The following is a 22174-nucleotide window of genomic DNA, read 5'->3' as shown; positions in this document are numbered from 1 at the left end:
AGCGCTGCTTGGTGACTATTTTCTTCAATCAGCACGCTACCGGTTTCGGCTTCTCATTGGTGGAATTAACATTGGAGCTAACACAATGTTTGCTATTCGCCAATGAGATGCCAACATATACCAGTGGCAGAATCAGCAGACTGCTCGTAAAACAGCGAATGATTCGGGCTCAAATTTACAAGTGAAAGGAAAATATCTTACAAATGACGTCTTCAGATTTATCTATTGAAGCACACCGCTGCATAGAGATTAGAGATCTTATGTAGGTACGGATCTCTCTATGCACCGCTGCCCTTCAAAAAAGGCGACGTGGTCAATTGAATATTCCTAACTTACGATTTTTCAATCTAATTACTTTGAGTCTAAAAATTACTGCGTCATTCCACCTTCGAGTACCAATGACGTCGCAGCTCACAATTACATTGCAACAATAAACACAACTCAACGTGGTCAAACTGTGGGCCTTGCTCCCGTTGCTCCCCAAACTGTATGCCTAACGGGCCTAACCCTTGGGCCTAACGACCTAACCCTCTGCCTAACCGAAGGCGGCCTACCCAAGGCCATATAATATAGTGGCCTACCTGGTGCCGGTGTGGGGAGTTAGGTGGGTGCTCTGCAAATTTTCAAGGGTTTATGGCAATTGTCTTGAATTTAGTATTTTTATTGTTCCGTCGGTAAATGCTCGCAATGCTCCTTTGATTAATTAATCTTAAAGCATTGTGAAGTGACGGAATTTATTTGTTTTTTTTAGTCATAGGCCAATGCCTGATGCCTTTTTGTTATAAATTTAGTCCGAACCTTATGATGGGGAGGATTCACAAGGGCAGAGCCACTCTAAGCAAAGCTTGTTGCGGTAACCCTGCCCTCTACCCTCCGATTGCGCAGTCCCAGTTCTATGGCAGAATTTATAGTTCAAAGTTTAACGTGCACACAGTCGAGCACGGCCGGTCCCCTTACTGACTTAGCCTGGCTCAGAGGCGGCGGAAGGTATTTTGGGATGGGGCCGGGGGGGGGGGCAGTGGGCACACCTGATCCAGAGTGAGGGTGTAGAGCTCCAATAGTGCACTACACCAACCTTTACCATCTCTATTTCCATACTCCATGGGTTTCTTTAGAAAATAGTTGCAGGATGTCTGTCCTGCCATTGCATTTTTCATGGTTCTTATTGGGCTGTTACCTCTTTCTCTCTGTTTTGTTCCACCAGGTTGTCACACTAATCAGGAGAGGGTTTCAGAGTGGGCAGGTTGTGTACAGTATCTAGTCGGTAGGGTTTCAGTTTACCTTGTGAAACCCTTGTCATGTTGTGTGGTGCTGACCTGTGTGCCTTGCCTCTCTGTGACGTGTCCGCCGTGCCTCCCGCAGTGATGTGCGCGTGACGTTCCTCCCTCTGTGAATATGTGAGTGTGCCTTGGCTCCCGCAGTGACGTGTGTGCGCGCGGTGCCTCCGGCAGTGCGCCGTGGTGACCGCGGCGCCATGACGGACGTGCCGACAGAGATGGCCGGCGCCGGGGAGCTGCTGCGCTCGCTGCGCGCCGTGGTGCCGCGGCTGCGCGCCCAGCAGCACAAGGGCCAGGCGGGGCGCGTGGGCGTCCTGGGCGGCAGCGCAGAGTACACGGGCGCGCCCTACTTCGCCGCCATCACGGCCATGCGGACGGGCGCCGACCTGGCCCACGTGTTCTGCCCGCGCGACGCGGCCGCCGCCATCAAGGCGTACGGCCCGGACGTGATCGTGCACCCGGTGCTGGACGCGCCCGACGCCGTGGCTCAGATACGCGAGTGGGCGCCGCGGCTGTGCTCGCTGGTGGTGGGGCCCGGCCTGGGCCGCGACCGGCGCACGCTGGACACGGTGCAGCGCCTGGTGGAGGCGCTGCGGCCGCTCGAGCTGCCGATGGTGTTCGACGCGGACGCGCTGTGGCTGGTGGCGCAGGCACCGGACTTGGTGCGCGGCTACCACAGCGCCGTGCTGACGCCCAACGCGGCAGAGTTCGGCCGCCTCTACAAGGCCGTGCTGCACGAGGAGCTGGCCGTGGCGCACTACGGCGAGCAGCACGTGCGCGCCCTGTCGCGCGAGCTCGGCGACGTGGCCATCGTGCGGAAGGGCCGCGACGACGCGGTGGTGTGCGGCGACACGGCGCTGTGGTGCTCGGAGCCGGGCAGTCTGCGCCGCTGCGGCGGCCAGGGCGACCTGCTGGCCGGCGCGCTGGCCACGCTGCTCCACTGGACCAAGACCACCAACCAGCCGCTGGCCGTGGACGCCCGACTGCTGGCCGCCTACGGCGCGTGCGCCCTCACCCGGCGTGCCTCCCGGCTGGCGTTCGAGCGGCACGGCCGCAGCATGCTGGCCAGCGACATGCTGCAGCACGTGCACACGGCGTTCGAGCAGCTCTTTGAGGACAGAGTGGGCGGCTGAGGATTTGGGCGGAGGCCGGCCGCTGTCCGGACCGCCCGTCCGGCTACCGGGGTCCTCTATCCCGGCGCCAGGCGGCCGAGCAATATGTGGCCAGTTTGTGTGTACGTGTCTGGGGACTGCTGTCAGGGCGCGGCGCGCACCACGTACCGCGCTGTATGGTGCACGGGATACCTACTGTGAATGATATACTCTGACGTTGGGTCACTGGAGCGAGATGTTTCGTTAGGAGCGCGCATATTTACACACATGCTCAGCCTTAACAGTCATGTGACCGTGTTTGAAGACATTTTTTACTGTATCCTGTAAGGGTTTGTATGAGCTCACGGTGTTAGGACTTCCAGTCACATCCGCTTTCATGCACAAATGAATACACTTGACGGAAAGCGCAACAGTTTGCGGGACATTTATTGATATAGCTCGGATACACATACAGCGAATCTCTGGTTTTGAACCAAGCTGCAGCTCCCGGTGGTACAGCTCGTCACGTGGCTGACCCGACCGGTACACACTCTGACATCGTCCCGGCCCCGCACACACTACCCAGTACACACCGGTACACACTCTGACATCGTCCCGGCCCCGTACACACCGGTACATACTCTGAGTCGTCCCGGCCCCGTACACACCGGTACATACTCTGAGTCGTCCCGGCCCATTCGGAGCCGGCGAGGTGCGCCCAGCCGGCAGCTCCTGCTGTCACAGCGCCGTGTCTGTGCGCTGGGCGGCGCGGTAGCGGGGAGGCGCTGGGGATGCCCGGCGCCGGCCGCTGCCATCTGAGGGACGGCCGGCGGTCCGCAGTGTCTGCCCGTGGTCCACCGAGCGGCGTGCCTCCAGCGGGAATGTGTGCTCCGGTCCCCCCCCCCCCTCCGTACACCCTCCGCACAGTCTGGCTGACTAGCTCCCCGACCCGACCCGGCCCGACCCCCTCTCGTTACATTCTCTGTGAAAGTTTGGCCTGAGCCCTGAAACACCACCTTAAATACGTCATCATCAGGTAGCAGGTAATCGTCGATGTGCCATTTACGAAAAAAGTCGAAAGCGGAGGCTCAATAACAACCATGGGTAGGCAAGCTCGCATACAGGAACAATATGCCGAGCTCTCGGTGAGACACGAGTCGCGCCGTCCGGTAACCGAGGGTCTGCTCAGCATCACGAGCAGCCGGGGTACATAAAGACACAAACACTGCCATCAGAAAACACCAACAGCTACAACGCTAACAACCGAGTGGCAAGATCCAACCTTCCCGCGCCGCGGCGAGACACCCAGCGTGGTCCGCGGGCGCCGCCGCCGAGCTTGCGCCGCCGGCCGCCAGGGGCGCTACTGGGGCTGGTCGAAAATCTGCAGGTCCAGCTTGAGATCGACCTCGCCGCGTTTGACCTCGTGCAGCGGCAGGCGTTTGATGATGGGTCCGCGGTAGCGCTGGTTGTCTCCGTGGACATCGGCCACGCGCAGCTCGGTCCGACCCAGAAACTCTGCAAGGGGGGGGGGGGCGGGGGGCGTCAGAGGGGACAGCACAGGAACCCTACCGGGGCGGGTATGCGTGGGTGGGGGGTGGGGGCGTCATAGGGCATACTACAGGAACTCTGTCGGGGGGACATCAGAACATTCCACTGACCGTTCGGTGAGGGTGAGAAGAACTAACCGTTCGGTGAGGGTGAGAAGTACTAGCCGTTCGGTGAGAGGTCTCCCCGGCCGACGGCCATCCACCGTTCGGTGAGAAGTACACTCGGGGGCAGATTGATGTTCCACCACTCCCTACCTATCGGGCTCCCATGGCTCAGCACTGGCTGCTGCCAGTGGCAGATGGGAGTGGTGGAACATCAATCTGCCTCGAGTGTACCTACTCACTTTTCATTGAGTGGTCCCCCGGTCACCCACCGTTCGGTGAGAAGTACTAACCGTTCGGTGAGAAGTACTGACCGTTCGGTGAGAAGTACTAACCGTTCGGTGAGAAGTAATGACCGTTCGGTGAGAAGTACTGACCGTTCGGTGAGAAGTACTGACCGTTCGGTGAGAAGTAGTCGCGGTCGAACACCGAGATGCAGAGCACGTCGTCTCGCACGTCTTTGACCAGGAACTGCATGCTGTGGTTCCAGCGCGGGTTGAGCGTGCCCTCGACGACGGGCGTGCGCTGCACCTGGCTGCCCATGGTCAGCTCGCAGTACGGGTCGCTCTTGCCTGCGGGGGGGGGGGGGCGGGGCCGCCGTCAGGGCGGGCTCAGCGGGCAGCGGTACTGCCGGGCGGTCCGGCCAGTACATACACTTCCGCCCAGCTGTACCCGTACCGGTACTTAGCAGCGGTACCGCCGGGCGGTTCAGCCAGTACATACACCCCCGCCCGGCTGTACCCGTGCCGGTACTGGTCAGCGGTACTGCCGGGCGGTCCGGCCGGCACATACACCCCCCCCCCTTCCCGGTACCGAACCTAAGAACTGATTTAAAGCGCAACCATCATTGTTGCGCGTGCCTTTATGTTGCCTCAAATATATCTGAGAACATTTCACGGATTTTCGCACAAATTTTCTACGAACCGTACATCCCAGCGATCAGCGATCAAAGCACGTGCAGAGTTATTCCGGCGCTATAACTCCGTTCTTTCGTAAGTTTGTCAGACTAGTAATATTTCAAAAACGACCTTATTTAACTTCATGCCCCCTCGCAGAAAATCTATTGACAGCTAAATGTGTTTCAAAAGTGATGTTAAGTATAATTAGCCCCGTGACCAATCAGCTGAGGCGGTGTACCGAGCCAGTGCACAGGGCCAGCGGATAGAGAAAGCTGCGGCCCGTATCAGCCAGTGGGCAGTAGTTACCGTTTCTGTCCGTAGCCTCCAGCCGCAGGGCGCGAAACACAGTGACTAGCAAGCGTCCCTTCGGCCTGGCACGCACTAGGGAGAGAACATGCGGTCAGCAGGCGGCGCATGAGCCCTCCCCTTCCCCTCCCCCTCCGTCCCCGCCACCGGCCCCCGCCGCATGCAGCTCGCCTCACCGACACCTGCAAACGGGCCGCACACACGCACACGCACACGCACAGTGCGAACAGCTCAGCCGAGCCCGCACTGCGGTCACACCATGCCCGTGCCGTGCCGCGCCCGTGCCGTGCCGTGCCCGTGCTCAGCCGTGCCGTGCCGTGCTCAGCCGTGCCGTGCCCGGGTGGTGGCGGAGCTCACCGTCAGCAGAGGCGGCTACCAGCCGGTTAGCCGACATAATCACCACCAGCAGACGGCCGCACGCCGCGAACTTGGCCTCGCCTGTCGGGGTCACAGCGGCGCGTACACGAATACCGCCGGGTCAGAGCGGCGTGTACAGGGATACCGCCGGGTCAGAGGTACAAGGGTACCGCCGGGTCAGAGGGACGTACAGGGTACCGCCCGGGTCAGGGGGATGTACAGGGTACCGTCGGGTCAGAGCGGCGCGTACACGGATACGGCGGGTCAGAGGTACAGGGACCCCGCCCGGGTCAGAGCGGCGCGTACAGGGACCCCCGCCGGGTCAGAGAGAGCGGTGTACGGCCCTCCAGCAAAAGAGTGGTAGGTTAGCCTATGTGCTTTTGGTGTAATAGCTGGAATGACAGAGACACTCCTTTAAATGACTCAATAGAAATGGGAAGAGGGTTCGTGCACACACTTCGGCAATGGTTTTCAACAGCCATTAGACGTATTTATCAATGCAGATGGCTTATTGTGATGTTGGCAACCAACCACTTAATATCTGGAGGGCCGTACACTCATACACGGACCCTGCAACGCACCACATCAGAGAGAAACCCCCTGAGATGAAGAACGGTACGTACGGAGCACAAAAGAGCTCCCACCGACCGGGCCACGTGGCAATAACCCAGCACAGACACCAGCTACACAGCGTGTCCAGGGCTGCGGGGTTCACAATGTACACTCGGGGGCAGATTGATGTTCCACCACTCCCTACCTATCGGGCTCCCATGGCTCAGCACTGGCTGCTGCCAGTGGCAGCACTGGCAGCACTGGCACTGGCAGGCAGTGCTGACCAGTGCTGAGGGCAGGCAACACTGGCAGCAGCCAGTGCTGAGCCATGGGAGCCCGATGGGTGGGGAGTGGTGGAACATCAATCTGCCCCCGAGTGTACGTACGATCGTTCCAACTACGACAACGGAGACCCCTTTTAACCCTAGAACGCCTAGGGGGGGGGGGGGGTTGTATCAACCCCCCCCCCTGAGGTTTTTTTCGAAGTGCACGCTAAACGGCTTGTCGTAGCGGGCTGAAATTTTCGATACCCTCTGGGGCAACCTTTGTGCATCTTTTGCCGAAAAAAATTGATCGGGTCATGTCAGGTCACGGAGTTATGACGTCATAAGAGGTACAGCCTCCGGCCGACAGTTACCAAACGTGTGCGCCGAATCCCTAGGTTTTCTGCCGGTGATACCCACATTGTTTGATGGATCATGATGAAACTTCCCATGCATGTTGGGGCAAGCATTGGCTATCGTGTGGTGCAAGAAAATTGACCGGGTCAGGTCAGGTCACGGAGCTATGACGTCACAAGAGGAACAGCGTCCGGTACTATTTTTGAAAAGCGCCCGAACCACTATTTTGCTAATTCTTGTCACCTCAATGGGAATATGCAGCAATATTAGCTTCTATAGGGAGCAAATGGACCTCCCAAATCCAAAAATACAATCAGATTTCAAAAATTTAAATTTTGATTTTTCGAATTTCTGCCGCCGACTGTGACCTTGCCGACTTCCGGCGCTCCCAACGCGCCATTTTTAGAGCTAGGGAAACGAAATACATACCAAACGATAGAGAATTGATCAAGGAACACGATAGTGAAGGTTTCAAGTCGATATCTCCCACCGTTTTGCCGCAATCGCCGCGGAAAGTTGAAAAGTTTGATTTTTTCGGAAAATTTGACCTTTGACCGGTCATAAGTAGGTCAAATGTTGACCTAGGGCCAAAAAAATATACCACCAATCGCGAGATCTCGTTGAGAGCAATCCGTTGGTTTTTTCCGCTAAGCTCTACGACCTTCCGTTTCGAAACGCCAGGGGGGGGGGGGGTCGTAACAACCCCCCACCTGGTCGTTCGTGTTATGAGAAATGGCCTGGTCGTGCGAGGGTTAACACTCCTCCTCCCGCCACCCAGCAATATAAAGGTACCCAATTCTGAGAGAAATAGCTCGAAATGCGGCCCTAACAGTGTATGATCATGGCTGATACAAGCAATTGCTAACGTACTCGTTGGGTGATCGGAGAGTTTGCGATCACATACGGCAAGCACACAATACATTACGATCAGAGGTAGGTGATGCTCTCCAAGACCCTGAACAGTGTACACGGCGGCTGAGACATTTGAATCGGCTCTCAGCCGCGCGTGCCGTGCTTAACCCGCGCCCCACTGGGGTCTGCGTATAACACGCCCTACTGGGGGGGGGGGGGGCTATTCAATATTCATAGCCCCCCCCCCCTCCTAACTCCGAAACTACTGGGCCGATCGTCAAAATTCAAACGGCGTCTGATAGCCCCGGAAAAACTGCCGAGCAAAACCTAATTTCATTGACCTCGAGGTCACCGATGACGTCACAGGTCAGGTCAAAGTAAAAATTATTAGCATTTTGGCTTGTTCACGTTTTGGGCTCTGGCCGCCGTCTTACAAGTCAGATCAGGCTCATTTTTGGATCACACACTCATGAACAGATGCTCTAGATACCCTGAGGGTACCAAACTTGTACTTTGATTTTCAGGTCAAGGTCAGGTCATCACAGGTCACGAAAATATTATATCATGAGTAGGTCACGTGACACTTGTTTTATGGTCCATTTAGGTCCGAGATTTCGAATTTGATGTCGTCTGTGTCATTGGAGGTCATTTTGAGTCGAATTTAGCTTAGGTCAGGTCACTTTCAGGTCAAAAAAGGTCAAATTTTGAAGTTGAAATTTTTCAACAAAAAGGTGTCTATTGGATGCGGTTTGAGCTCAGGAACACGATGGTGCTATTTATATTGGCGTACGATGTCAAATACGTGCTGAGAAATTGATTTAAAAAAATTGATAATTGTGAATTTTTTGCAATAATGCGTAAAACTTGGCCATTTTTGAAGATCTTTAGCTAAAACTTGCTAGAGTTAGTCATAATAATGCGTTCTATCACATATATTCCGTTTTTTTCGAAAAGCCAAAAACTTTTTGAAAAAAAATGTAAAAATATTAATTTTGGATTTCATTATATTAAATTTTCCAAATTTTCAAAATTTCGAAAATCCGAGATAGCAGTTTGATAGCGCAGTCTATTCTGAGTCCTCTCATGCAAAGAAATTAGATCTAGCTTAAAAACTGAGCTCTTGGGAGCGATTGCCGTGGTTCAATGTTTTGCGTCGAAATCGGCCGAACATGACGTCACTCTGACGTCATTTCCGGCCGACCTATAGTATATACGAAGTTCAAATTTTGACACAAGGTGTCAAATTGATGCAGCCTAAGGAACTGAAAGTTTGGCGTCGATACGTCAAGCGGTTTGGAAGTTATTGCAGAAAAACGGGAGGGGGCTATAAATAGCCCCCCCCCAGTGGGGCGCGGGTTAATAGCAATGGTGACCCTATTCAGTGATGGCAGCTTCAAAAACCGCCCGTAGAGCCACTACCCCCGAGCCGCGCTGACAGGCTGTGGTCGGCTGCGGGCGCTGTGCAGTGTCTGCGGGCGGTACGTACGCGAGTGCTGTCGCTGCAGCTGGGTCCGCTCCAGGGCGCGGTACGACTCCTGGGCGGCGCGCAGCTGGCGCAGCCACAGGTCGCGCGCCACACCGCCGCCGGCCGTCAGCGACACCACCAGACCGGCGCCGGTCAGCAGCAGAGCGTCGGGCGACTCCGGAGGCACGCTCACCTCCAGCTCGGCCAGGAACAGCGGCTGCCGGACAGAGGGGCCGCCGCCCGCCAGTCAGTACAGTCAGTGGACAGAGGGGCCGCCAGTCAGTGCAGTCAGTGGACAGAGGGGCCGCCAGTGCAGTCAGTGGGAGCCGCTACACAGCGGCTGTCGGACAGAGGGCTGCCAGCAGTCAGTGGGAGCCGTTACAGAACGGCTGCCGGACAGAGGGGCCGCCAGTCACTGCAGTCAGTGGACAGAGGGACCGCCAGCAGTCAGTGAGAGCCGCTACAGAGCGGCTGTCGGACAGAGGGACCGCCAGCAGTCAGTGAGAGCCGCTACAGAGCGGCTGCCAGCCGAGCTAAAGACGCCAGCAATTTCGGGTATATTTTTGGCACCATCGGTGCGTTAAAATTGAGATATTGAGCTAAATTTGGTAAACTGGACGATTGTCATTTGCTGATCTATGACATGTTCCAAGTAAATTCTTATCGTATATTTTTGATGATTTTTTTGTAAGAACTTTGAAGTTTCCTCTTTTTTCACACACAAAAAACAATCAGCTTAATGATTTTGTCAGCCCCCCCCCCCCCCCAATTACTCTTCACCTTTTCTAGCTTAACCGATCCTATATTTGTGAGACAGAAGTCCCGCAGAGTTCCTGCCGTCTGTGATGGCAGAACATGGCGCCACTCTTGACAGTCATTGCTGACCGACCTATCACATCCGGGGCTCGTTTTGGTCAGCACAGTTATAACTCATGTGGGAAAGGTACTGAAAGTTTGGTGGCGATATCGGCATTACTCTGAAAAATATGGAGGCCCACCTACGTGTCGCGGATCGACTAATCCGTTTTCGATTTGTACCGCGGCCGGCAGTCGCCGTCTCTGCGACAGGACGGCCAGTCCATCCGGACTGGCTGGTTGTCAGTGGCGACCCACCTTTTTGTACAGTTTGAACCGGAGGTTGGAGAGGTTGCGGTCGAACTCCAGCTGACTGACGTTTCCCAGAGGCCGGCTGGGAGTCGTCAGCAGCACAAAGTCGTTGAACAGGAACACGACCACCTCCCGACCGCTCTTCGTCTGCACGCAAAACACAGCACCATCAGTACAACACTTCGTAACGGCTATCAGCTACCTCCCGTGTAGCACCCCATCGGTGCGGCTTCGGTGGTGCTTAAAAATGCAAATGAACCCCTCACACTCACACAATAGTGCCAATCAGCTTCCCGGGACCACGCCCTCCGTAGCCGCGCCCGGGTACCTTTTTCAGCAGGCCGAAGTGGAGCAGGCGCCGCGGCCCGGCCGAGTTGGTCATCGAGTTGAAGACGATCCGCTCGGGCAGCTCAGAGCAGTCCACGTGTTCCTGCATCCACTCCAATCGGTCCGTGTTCTGCTGCTCGCGCACACCCTCGTTCAGCTGACGGGGGGGGGGGGGGCTCGGTCAGCTGGCAGGGGCAGAGGGGGGGGGGGATGAAATTGGCCGCCGTGGCCGCCGCGCCGCGCCGGCAAGTCCTGGACAACAAGGGTGTGGGATCCAGAGTGGCCGAGCGACGAGCCTTTACTCGCTTATGTCGGGCTACAGTGGTCTAGTAATGTTGCAATAATTACCTGTCACACGGACTCCCCTGTCGCACCCCCTGTCAGCGGCGAGTCTGCAGGCTGCAGCACCCCTGTATCGGGGAGTCTGCAGCACCCCTGTATCGGGGAGTCTGTAGCACCCCTGTATCGGGGAGTCTGCAGCACCCCTGTATCGGGGAGTCTGTAGCACCCCTGTATCGGGGAGTCTGTAGCACCCCTGTATCGGGGAGTCTGTAGCACCCCTGTATCGGGGAGTCTGTAGCACCCCTGTATCGGGGAGTCTGTAGCACCCCTGTATCGGGGAGTCTGTAGCACCCCTGTATCGGGGAGTCTGTAGCACCCCTGTATCGGGGAGTCTGTAGCACCCCTGTATCGGGGAGTCTGTAGCACCCCTGTATCGGGGAGTCTGTAGCACCCCTGTATCGGGGAGTCTGTAGCACCCCTGTATCGGGGAGTCTGTAGCACCCCTGTATCGGGGAGTCTGTAGCACCCCTGTATCGGGGAGTCTGTAGCACCCCTGTATCGGGGAGTCTGTAGCACCCCTGTATCGGGGAGTCTGTAGCACCCCTGTATCGGGGAGTCTGTAGCACCCCTGTATCGGGGAGTCTGTAGCACCCCTGTATCGGGGAGTCTGTAGCACCCCTGTATCGGGGAGTCTGTAGCACCCCTGTATCGGGGAGTCTGTAGCACCCCTGTATCGGAGAGTCTGCAGCACCCCTGTATCGGGGAGTCTGCAGCACCCCTGTATCGGGGAGTCTGCAGCACCCCTGTATCGGGGAGTCTGCAGCACCCCTGTATCGGGGAGTCTGTAGCACCCCTGTATCGGGGAGTCTGTAGCACCCCTGTATCGGGGAGTCTGTAGCACCCCTGTATCGGGGAGTCTGTAGCACCCCTGTATCGGGGAGTCTGTAGCACCCCTGTATCGGGGAGTCTGTAGCACCCCTGTATCGGGGAGTCTGTAGCACCCCTGTATCGGGGAGTCTGTAGCACCCCTGTATCGGGGAGTCTGTAGCACCCCTGTATCGGGGAGTCTGTAGCACCCCTGTATCGGGGAGTCTGTAGCACCCCTGTATCGGGGAGTCTGTAGCACCCCTGTATCGGGGAGTCTGTAGCACCCCTGTATCGGGGAGTCTGTAGCACCCCTGTATCGGGGAGTCTGTAGCACCCCTGTATCGGGGAGTCTGCAGCACCCCTGTATCGGGGAGTCTGCAGCACCCCTGTATCGGGGAGTCTGTAGCACCCCTGTATCGGGGAGTCTGTAGCACCCCTGTATCGGGGAGTCTGTAGCACCCCTGTATCGGGGAGTCTGTAGCACCCCTGTATCGGGGAGTCTGTAGCACCCCTGTATCGGGGAGTCTGTAGCACCCCTGTATCGGGGAGTCTGTAGCACCCCTGTATCGGGGAGTCTGTAGCACCCCTGTATCGGGGAGTCTGTAGCACCCCTGTATCGGGGAGTCTGTAGCACCCCTGTATCGGGGAGTCTGTAGCACCCCTGTATCGGGGAGTCTGTAGCACCCCCGTCAGCGGCTACTACAGACTACATATCAGCGGCGGTTACCTGTCCCGGGGAGTCAGTACCCAGCCAGCCCTCCCAAGTGGGGCCCACATGGGCCCCAAGTGGGCACCAAACTGAGACCCATCTGGGCTGCCCACCTTGGACCCAGATGGGAATGTCATGGGCGTCCAACTGGGTCCCATCTGGGCACCCAGACGGGGCCCATGTGGGACCCATCTGGGGCCCGTACCGTATTGAGCCCGCATATGGGCTTTCCCAGTTGGGACCCACATGGGCAGCCCAAGTGGGGCCCATATGGGACCCAGCTGGGATATATATGGGTCCCACACGGGCTATCCCAGTTGGGACTCACACGGACACATGCAAAAAGCGCACATGAAATTTAATTGGGATTTGGTACAGCCCACCGCTAAAGTAATGTAGGGCTTTACCAATCTCAACGGTTAGCTTTGACTGGCGATTGTTTAATGCGGAGTGATCGAAAAGAAGATGTCAATAGCTAAAGTTGCAGCTGCAAGGGTGACGAATGACGATACATATAAGCTACATTCAAAGTTTCATTGTAGTCTGGCTAATCGTTCCTAAGCTTCAGAAGCAGAACATACCCATGACTGAAACCCCACATTACTTCTGCTGTGGACTGTACCTAGCTTACGTCGTCCAATATTTCCGCGTGAATCCCAAAGAGCAATGTGGTCACACGTGGGAGAACCGCGTACCCTTTGCCTCTCACTAGATCCCCAGATATTCGAACCCAAGACCTATGGAACATGATGCGCGGACCCTAACCACTACACTACGCTACCACTGCAAGTAGTCGGCCGGCGGCCGGTAGAGAACGTAAGCGTGGATGCGTACCTACATATTGTGAAAAAGGAGAAGAGTTTGTAACGATAGTGTAGAGGCCCGAGTGGTCCGTCAGCGCCGTATTGCGTCTATCTATAGTCACCAACTGCCGGCGCGCGGCCGCCCCGCGGCCGCTCCACCACACAACGAACACCGGCGGCACAGTATCAGCGACCTGTTGTTGTTGTTGTTGTTGTTCCCCTCAGGGCCGGCTGGGGCCGGCCTGTAACCCCGTGAGGGGCTCCTTGTGGCGGAGGTAGCCGGCGGCCAAGGCCGCCACCAGCTCGCCGTCCTTCAGCTGCTCTGGTCGGATGTGGATGTTGCCCGTCAGTCGCAGGCGGGCGCCGGCCAGGCACGGGCACCTGAGCAACACATGCTCCGGGGTGTCGGCGCCCTCTCTGCACACGATGCAGCGGGCTGCGGGGCACGCCTTGAGGTTGCACTGCTGGCAGGTCGGGATGGGGCGCCGCCCGATACGGTGCAGATACTGCTCCGAGCGACCCCAGTGCCCGGCCCGCCGCTGGTGGACGTTGACGGCGGCATCCCGGTCGAGGTTGTTGAGAGGAGCCGGCATACGGTCCCGCATGATGTCCTTGAAGAAGCTGGACGGCCATTCCTGCCGCCAGCGGTGGGAGGCGCAGCGTGCGACGGCCTTCGTTAGCGTCCTCACGTCTGTTACTGCTGCCTCCTGGGGTAGGCCGGAGGCCTCCTTGGCCAGCTCATCGGCCCTCTCATTTTCCCGCAGGCCGCAGTGCGCCGGGACCCGCTGGAGGCGGATCGGTGACCCTCGGCGGGAGAGAGCGAGTAGGTCCTCCCAGATGGAGATCCCTAGGTGAGTCGTCTGGGAGGGGGCGCCGCTCTCCAGCATCCTCAGGGCGGCCTGGGAGTCGGTGCAGATGACTATTGGGTCGTCTGCGATGTCGGCGTCGACGTCTCGGATGGCGTTCAGGGCCGCCTTCAGGGCACACAGCTCTGCCCGCGTACTGGAGCAGAGCTGGCCCGCTGGGACTCGGACCTCCCGAGTCTCTCCCGACGGGAAGGTGATGGTGGCACCGCCCCCGCCTTGGGAGACGCCTCCCTCCGCCGAGCCGTCCGACCATATCCAGGTGGCGCGGGGCGGCAGATGTTCCAATGTGGCCTCTGCCGCTCCCCTCCGTATGTGCGCAGGGGCCGCTCTCTGGCCGCCGGGGCCGACGTCCAGGCAGAACGTCACGGCTTCTCCATGGTGGTCCCACGGTGGGATAGTCTTTGTAGGGCGTCCTTCCACTTTGACGTCGGCCGCGCCTGTCCAAGCCAGGGCGCGGTGGCCGACGTCACGCCATCCGGTGGTCGTCCTCAGGCGGGGCGCGACGTGCATCTCCCCGACGGCGTGGAGCGGGTCGTCGCCGGGCAGCGAGGCGGCCAGGCCCACCATGCGGGCGGCCAGCGCCGGGCATCGTACTCGCGCCGGCGGGATGCCGGCCACGGCCATCAGCGGCGCGGTCGGGGTCGAGGCCGTGCAGCCAGTGACCGCACGGGCCGCCGCTCGCAGCTCCCGCTCGATCAGCTCGACGTGAGCTTCAGACGCCGCCGGGAGCCACGCTGCTGCCGCGTACTCCAGGGCGCCCCGAACGTATCCGTTGGCAACGGTCCGTAGTTGCGCCTCCTGGAGGTCCCAGCTGCGACCAGTCAGCTTCCTCAGCTGAGCCGTCCTGGGCTTCACTTTCCGGCGCAGGTTCTTGCAGTGTTCCCCGAAGTGGAGGAGTCTGTCGAAGGTGACTCCTAGGAGTCTCAGGTGCGGGGATCCTTTGACCGATGTTCCGGCCACCTTGATCTGGAAGTCCTTGGCGTCATGGGACCACTGGGAGAGGACCAGGGCCTGGGTCTTCTCCCCGGCGATCACCATCTTCCACCTGTTGGCCCACCTGACCATCGTGTCAGCTGCGATCTGGGCTCGTTCTCTTGCCGTCTCCATCCGGCAGCTACCGCTCAGTGTGGCGGTATCGTCGGCGTACATGAATACGCTGGTACCCGGGACGCTCCTCAGGTCGCTCACCAGATCGGCCGACCACAGGGTGTACAGGGTCGGTGCCAAGACCGAACCCTGAGGGAGGCCCGCTCTGAAGGGGCGCTCCTCGCTGAGGCAGCCGTTCACTTCCACCCTGGCGCGTCGGTCACGGAGGAACTGGAAGATCCAGTTTACCATGCATAGTGGGAGCTGGAGACGAAGCAGTTTAAGTTGTAGTATGCGGTGGTCGATCTTGTCATAGGCTCTACTGAAGTCATACGCTACCAGCGCGAACTTCTCCGCCGTCTTCCCCTCGGTAGGGCGACCGGCGGGGCGGGGTCGGTTCCAGCCGTCCTGTACGGTCTGCACAAGGCGGCCGAGGTTCTCCTCCACCGATCTTCCGCGCCGGAAGCCCATCTGTTCGGCAGGAATCAGGTTCCTCGCTTCGGCGATCTGGCTGAGTCGAGCGCCGACCATCCGTTCTGCCAGTTTTGCCACGTGGCTGGTGAGGGCTATCGGGCGGTATGACGTCACGGACTGTGGGTTCTTGCCGGTCTTCAGAATCGGGATGATGGTGGCCCTCCGCCACGCGCTTGGTATGGTGGCGTCTGCCCAGGTCTGGTTTATCAGGCGCAGCAGTACGGCCTTGGCTGTGGGGCCGAGATGCCGCAGGTGCTCGGTGCACACCTGGTCCGGGCCGGGCGCTTTCCTGGACTTCAGCACCCGGATCTGGGCTTCCATCTCCTTCATGCTGAAGGGGGCGCACGCCTCTTCCTTAGTGTCGAGGCATGTGCAGCCGTTGTCCCTCAGGGATACCAGTTCCTTCTTCACGGGCCGGTCTCGTTTCGGACAGCGGACCTGCTAGCTGACCGCTGCATAGGTCCTGACGAAGGCGTTGGCTTTCGCGCGGTCCTCTATGGCAAGTTTGCCACAGTCCCCGCTGATAGCCTGTCCCGGTCGGGACTCGGGTACGGCGCCCTCCATCCTCCGGAGAATCTTGGAGACGCGCCCGATACTCGAGGGCCGGTTCAGCTCCGTGGAGACAAAGTCTCTGAAGGTCCTGGTTCTGGCCGACTCCTCTGCTGCGGCGGCCGCCTTCTTCGCAGCTTTCCACCTCTCTCTTGTTGCAGGACAGAGATTAGAAGTCATCTCTGCCCGTGCCGCTCGCCTTGCCGAGATCGCATCGATCAGTTCAGGATCGCAGGCCCAGGGCTTCGGGTCGGCGCGAGCGCCGCGGGGGATGGCCCGCGTGCTCTCTGACATGATGATGGTTGCCACTCTCTCGGCGAGGGTGATTGTCGGTAGATCGGGAGGCAGGGCAGAGAAGGCCGCCTCGCAGCCGCTGGTAAACTGTGTCCAGTCCGCCTTCTGCCAGGACCACCTGGTCTTTCTGATGCGGCGTGGGCGGGCGCCGCTCGTCGTGGTCTGGACCACCTGGGGGAGGTGATCACTGCCGAGATCTGAGCCGATGGACCAGGAGCTCCGCAGCGCCAGATTCTGGTGGCAGAGCGCAACGTCTGGGGCAGTCAGCGGCCCGGTCCCGTAGCCGGCGCGGGTGGGCTCTCCGTTGTTGAGGGCTGTCCAACGTGAGCGTTCTAGCCAGCCCGCGATCTTCTCACCGGTGTCGTCGGGTTCCAGGCACGCCGCGTCCCAGTCCGGGTGATGGCCGTTCACGTCCCCCAGGATGAAGGTGTCCGGCGAAGACGGGAAGCCGTCCAGGGAGAATCGGTCGACTCTCTCGTCAATCCCCGATGATCTGATTGGGGGGCGGTAGATGCAATAAATAGTAACAGAACAAGGTCTTTGGTTGGTGTGAGGTCTAGTGGGCGACGGGCTGGCGAATACCCGAACGCCGCACCATTCGGTGGTGTCGTCCTGCGGGTGGAGAGGGGAGTCCTCGATGGTCTGATAGTTGAGGCCGTCTCGGACGAAGATCGCCACACCTCCCCCTTTGGCCGGCCCTCCGTCTCTCCTTCCGCGCGCCCTCCTGACCAGCGCGGCCGTCTGGTAGCCCGGGATGGTGATGGGCTGGCCGGCAGCCGGCTGGACCTCCTGAACAGCGGCAACGTCCGTCTTAGTGGCAGAGAGCCAGCGGTGGAACTCATCCCTCTTGGGGCGTAGTCCTTCCGCGTTCCAACTCGCGATGAGTAGTCGGCTTCTGTTCCGACGGTTCAGACGGTACCGCCTGTTCTTGGCCCGCCTGCTGCCCCCCCCCCCCCCAGGCTCCTCGCGCGCCGCGCCCGGTCGAGCCCCCGCCATCGGCGCTCATGGCGGGGGACGCTGGGTTCACTTAGTTAGGCGGACCGAGCCGCGCGCGCGCGGCCGGTCCGCAGGTGTTGCCGAGGTCGAGTCGGTCGAGTCGGTCGAGTCGGTCGGGTGTCGAGCCGGTAGGTAGAGCAGCTGAAGACGACGGCCGGTGGCGCGTCGGCCACCGGCATCCGCCCTGGAGGGGCGGTTGTCCCCCGTTTGGCTGGCTCGGGCGCTGTCCACGCACCGAGTCGGGGCGAGGCCCCACACCGTCCACCACTTGAAGGCGGGGGACTCCAAACGGCATCAGCGACCTCGCAGGGACGCGGGCAGGGGTGTGCCCAGGCGGCTGTCAGATCAGGAGTCTGGCAGGGTAGCGGCACAGATCAGGCAGGGTAGCGGCACAGTGGAGGCGCTGGCCAAGTCCAGCACGTAAAGTTAGCACATCTAGCCCATCTGGGACCCAGTTGGACGCCCATTACATACTCAGATGTAGCCCAGCCCACATTCGCCCAGATGCCCCACTTCCAGCCCATGTGGGCCCCATTTGGGATAGCTGGCTGGGTAACACCCCTGTCGGCGTCGGTTACCTGTCTGCAGAGCTCCTCGGCGCGGTTGAGCGCCTCCTCGAGGTTGGCTCGGTCCGGGTGGTCGACGGCCGTGTGTTTCAGTATCTGCCGGCAGACCGGGGCACGCGGTGACTGGTGGAACACGGGCCGGCGGGCGGGGTGCATCCCCACATCGACACGGTCACACACGCCGCCCGCAACGCCGCCGCGTCAGCCACCAGTCATTAGACACCCCCAAACAGCTCCACTATACGGCCACCAGTCCATTGGAATGCAGCACAGAGCACAACACGGACCGCCAGACCCCAGCCTCGTGGCAGCTCCCGTGTCTCAGTGGCGGCTCCCCGTGTCTCAGTGGCAGCTCCCCATGTCTCAGTGGCGGCTCCCGTGTCTCGGTGTCGGCGGCTCCCCGTGTCTGTCTCAGAGACGGCTCCCCTTGTCTCAGTGGTGACTCCCCGTGTTTGTCTCCGTGTCGGCTCGGCTCTGACCTGTTTGATGAGCAGCGGGTACTTGGTGACGCGCTGGGTGGGTTTCAGCAGGAAGCTGCTGAGCGGCATCCCACCGGCGCGCGGGTCGCTCTGACACCGGCGCACCGCATCGTCGAACCGCGGGTGCTGCACCTTTTTCTGCAGCAGCGTGGCGGCGCGCAGCTGGCAGCTGCAGAAGCGCATGTAGCACTCCATGTGCGGCAGCTGCGGCGGACAGAGCAGCGACCGTACAGACGCGGCCAGACACAGCCGGCCGTATACAGCGGCACGGAACACTGGCACAGGGCTACCACAGACCGGGCCAGACACGGCCGGCCGTATACAGCGGCACGGAACGGGACACTGACACAGGGCTACTACAGACTGGGTCAGATTCAGACGGCCAAAATAGCAGCATGGGACGGGATACTGACGACTGACACGTTCTCGTCAGATACAGTGAACCATGGAATAATAACCTGAATTGATCGGGTATTTGATAGATCACAAGCAATCACCTATACCCCACGTCTCTCTATGGGTCTGTTCCAGTCGCACTTCCTTACACCTCTTAACTCCTCCAAGAGCAATATAGAGGAGGTTGGAGCAGGGCCCTCCTTGGCTTTGTGGGGGCTAGAGCTGCCACTGGAACAGGGAAGCAATCTTGGAGGAGTTTAGAGGTGTTAGGAAGTGCGACTGGAACAGACCCTATGTCTCTCTACCCTTTCTCTTTCTCCCTCCCCTCTCCCTCCGTTCCCCGCCCCCTCCCGCCGTCTGCAGTGACTCACGTTTTCACACATGATGTCTCCGATGAGCTGGATGACGCCGCCGGCCGACATCTTCCGGCGCACCTTGAGCGACACGACCAGCTTGCGGCTGGTCTTGACCAGGTCCGACCAGTTGACGAACAGCGCGTGCGACTCCTCGCGCGTCAGCAGGCCGGCGGCCGCCAGCGGACGGCGGAACACCTGCACGGCACGGCACGGGGCGGGGCGGGGCAGGGCCCGGGCGGGACAGAGCTCAGGGTGGTGCAAGTCTAGACAGACTTCAGGCGGCACAGGACGGGAGTCAGAAAAGGTCTTCACTGAGCAGTGGTTGCTCCTGTGACTTCTCTGTAACCTCTCTGTGACTGGGCTGACCTCTGTGATCTCTCTGGCCCCGATATGACCTCTCTGTGACCTCTGTGACCCCTCTGTGACATGTCTATGACCTCTTTAGACCTGGCTGACCTCAGTGACCAGCGCCATGCTGGCCAAGTAGCTGCGCTCGCTGTCGATGAGCTCCGCGATGGCCTCCTGGCGCTGCCTGTCCTGCTCTGTGGTCACCGGCGGGCCGACGGCGGGCGCCTCCTCGTACGGGGCGGCGCCCTCCTCCGAGCTGGACCAGCTGTCCTCCCAGACGCCGTCCGGCGGCGGCTGCCGGCCGGCCCCGCCCGACCAGTCCGCCGCGGGGCCGTACCCGTCCGCCGCGGGGCCGTACCCGTCCGCCGGGGGGTCGTACCCGTCCGCCGGGGGGTCGTACCCGTACGAGTGCTGTCTGTCGTAGGTCGTGGCGGCGCCGTCATCATCTGCCGACGGGGAGAGGGGCAGCAGGGACAGCCGTCTCGGTGAGATGGTCTAACGAGAGTTTCTGTGACCGAATCATCCCCTGGGTGCGGCTGGAGAGGACTGCTACGATATGGTCGTGCAATGTTCAGACAATTCATACATAGCAGGGGAAACCCAAGCCCCACAGGGCCCCACTCCGAACACATGACAGCGCTTTCCTGCTGAGGCCGTACGAGGGTTGGCTTGTAAAGCCGTGCTCCACCTGAGAACGATGGCCAACAAAGTTATCCGGAAGGACGCTGAAAGCTTTCTATGCACCCAACGATCTCCAGGAGCACATTTACGAGCCTATAGTGATTAATAATATAATCCATTTGTGTAATATAATCCAGTTGTGATTAAGTGTAGCTTGCAAATTCTTTCAGGTATGGCAGCGTTCTTTACAAATGTCCAGAAGTAGAAAGTACGTACTACGTACCTAGCTGTGGGTTTATCCAGAGTTTGCCAAATGACTGGTTTGAGTCGGGTGCCTATGCACCGACTGAACTGAGCTGTTACCCGTCTGTCACACCCGTCTGAGTGGTTCCACGTTATGCCCCGCCGCGTCCCGCTCCTCGACAAACTCCGGCGTAGGTGCAGACGGCCCTGTATTACACTAACACCGAGTAAGGGCGGGATACATGGAGAAGCGGTGTAGCCGCTGCTACGTCCGCTGAGGCGGCCACGACGGCAGAGCGGCGGAGAGAGAGGGGAGGGGAGGAGCAGCGCACTGCCGCCCCTCCACCCCGCGGCAGCCGCAGCGTCACGCGGAAATAAATAGATAGCTCGGTTACACCAGCCACACGCAGTCAGTGAATAACGCGACATTAATATCTAGCCCAGCACACCCCGCCGGAGTCCGCGGCCCACAGACGCCACGGTAGGCCGTGCGGCTGGAACGAACAGACGCCACGGCAGGCCGTGCGGCTGTGACGATTGCCGAGAGAGGGCACAGGGTAGGAGAGAGAGAGACGGGGTCGGGAAGAGAGGGAGAGAGATGGAGTGAAATAGAGGGGAAGGAGAAGAGGAGAGAGGCGCAAGGCGATGTGTGTGTGTGGGTCGGTGGGTGGAGTGTCGGTGGGCCGCTCCGCCCGGCTCTGAGGGTGTCGCGCGAACCGCAGGGCGACGCCGCCGAGACCAGTACAGAGCGCTGACACCTGACAGGGAGCCAGTGACCACTGCCGGCCGACCAGTGACACCTGACAAGGAACCAGTGACCGCTGCCGGCGGGCCACTACCGGCTGGCCAGTGACCACTGCCGGCGGGCCGAGATTCATGCCACGAGTGGCCGCGCGCCGCCGGACGAAGCCGTGGGTGCGGATGACCCCGCACAGACTCCGAGCTCTCGGTGTGGGACGGGCGGAGGGCGGACCCCACACCGGCCCTCGCCCGGCATCGTCTCGCGCCGGCACGGGCCGCTTCTAGAAGCTGTTCGGTGACCATTCGGACCTCGCTCTAGTGCTTCATACACTCTATCTCCGTTAGACCACGCACACCGCACAGTGGGCCAGCTGACACACACAAGGGAGAAAGAGAGACCTAGGCCGGTAGGCACGGAACGCCATAGCTACTAATCCATTCCAGACTGGGTTTCATATCAACATAATAAGATGTCAGCATCCCATATACGGACCTAAACAATATACTAATCACCGCATGCCCGTAAAATAAAATAACAACCACGGCCCGAATATCTATATACTGCTTAGTAGCTCTTCACATATAATATACTTTAAACAAAGTTTAAACAACAAATTCATTAAAGTCAGCAAATAACAAACATATGGAATAATGTTTTTATCACGCGCTCGAGATGACCGCCGCGCTGGCGTCACCTGCTGCCAGTCGGTCGGGGGGGGGGGGGGGGTCGACCGCTCGGCAGACCTGGCAGACGACGGACCCGCACCCCCGCATCGACCGGCCGCCACTGACAGCTGATGGGAGGGGAACTGGCCGCCCGGCCGACACCATAGTAACACAGTGCACCGCAGCAGCACCGTACCACACACCGCCGGGGCGTCCTCCTAGTGTTACCGACAGACGGCAGAACCCAGCAGCATACCGCTGGCACTACATAGCCCGGGTCAACCGAAACGGAACTCTGGAGTACAGCGGCACACCAGACAGACCGAGAGA

General features: G+C 59.5%; 2 protein-coding genes across 9 annotated transcripts in view; one reads left to right on the top strand and one right to left on the bottom strand.

Moving 5' to 3' along the window:
* Positions 1 to 428: 428 nt before the first annotated feature.
* On the top strand, positions 429 to 2799 carry LOC122367305 (ATP-dependent (S)-NAD(P)H-hydrate dehydratase-like). Of its 2 annotated transcripts, none has more exons than XM_043340311.1 (2): positions 429 to 604; positions 1452 to 2799. In XM_043340311.1, the coding sequence occupies exon 2, from the start codon at positions 1475 to 1477 to the stop codon at positions 2408 to 2410; it is 936 nt and encodes a 311-aa protein (XP_043196246.1). In that variant the 5' UTR covers positions 429 to 604; positions 1452 to 1474; the 3' UTR covers positions 2411 to 2799. The 2 variants fall into 2 exon arrangements, with proteins under 2 accessions (XP_043196246.1, XP_043196247.1); XM_043340312.1 differs by having other exon boundaries at positions 431 to 604; positions 1494 to 2799.
* The window catches only part of LOC122367304 (intersectin-1-like), a 52475-nt gene continuing 33084 nt past the window's right edge, over positions 2784 to 22174 (bottom strand). For 6 of the 7 annotated variants that reach the window (XM_043340303.1, XM_043340306.1, XM_043340308.1 and 3 more), the window contains 10 exons: positions 19682 to 20019; positions 19241 to 19420; positions 18474 to 18677; positions 18007 to 18090; positions 10504 to 10659; positions 10182 to 10322; positions 9090 to 9285; positions 5580 to 5660; positions 4416 to 4589; positions 2784 to 3883 (listed from right to left, as the gene is read on the bottom strand). In XM_043340303.1, the coding sequence (XP_043196238.1) occupies positions 3729 to 3883; positions 4416 to 4589; positions 5580 to 5660; positions 9090 to 9285; positions 10182 to 10322; positions 10504 to 10659; positions 18007 to 18090; positions 18474 to 18677; positions 19241 to 19420; positions 19682 to 20019 (1709 nt within the window). In that variant the 3' untranslated portion in view covers positions 2784 to 3728. Of the gene's footprint in view, positions 3884 to 4415; positions 4590 to 5222; positions 5298 to 5579; positions 5661 to 9089; positions 9286 to 10181; positions 10323 to 10503; positions 10660 to 18006; positions 18091 to 18473; positions 18678 to 19240; positions 19421 to 19681; positions 20020 to 22174 lie in introns of all 7 variants that reach the window. The other variant, XM_043340305.1, reaches the window with a different exon arrangement.

Source organism: Amphibalanus amphitrite, unplaced genomic scaffold (assembly GCF_019059575.1).
Source record: "Amphibalanus amphitrite isolate SeventyFive unplaced genomic scaffold, NRLGWU_Aamphi_draft 000862F_arrow, whole genome shotgun sequence".
NCBI classification, from domain to species: Eukaryota; Metazoa; Arthropoda; class Thecostraca; order Balanomorpha; family Balanidae; genus Amphibalanus; species Amphibalanus amphitrite.
Note: the sequence above shows the minus strand (reverse complement) of the source record. Positions and strands in the feature narration are given on the sequence as shown.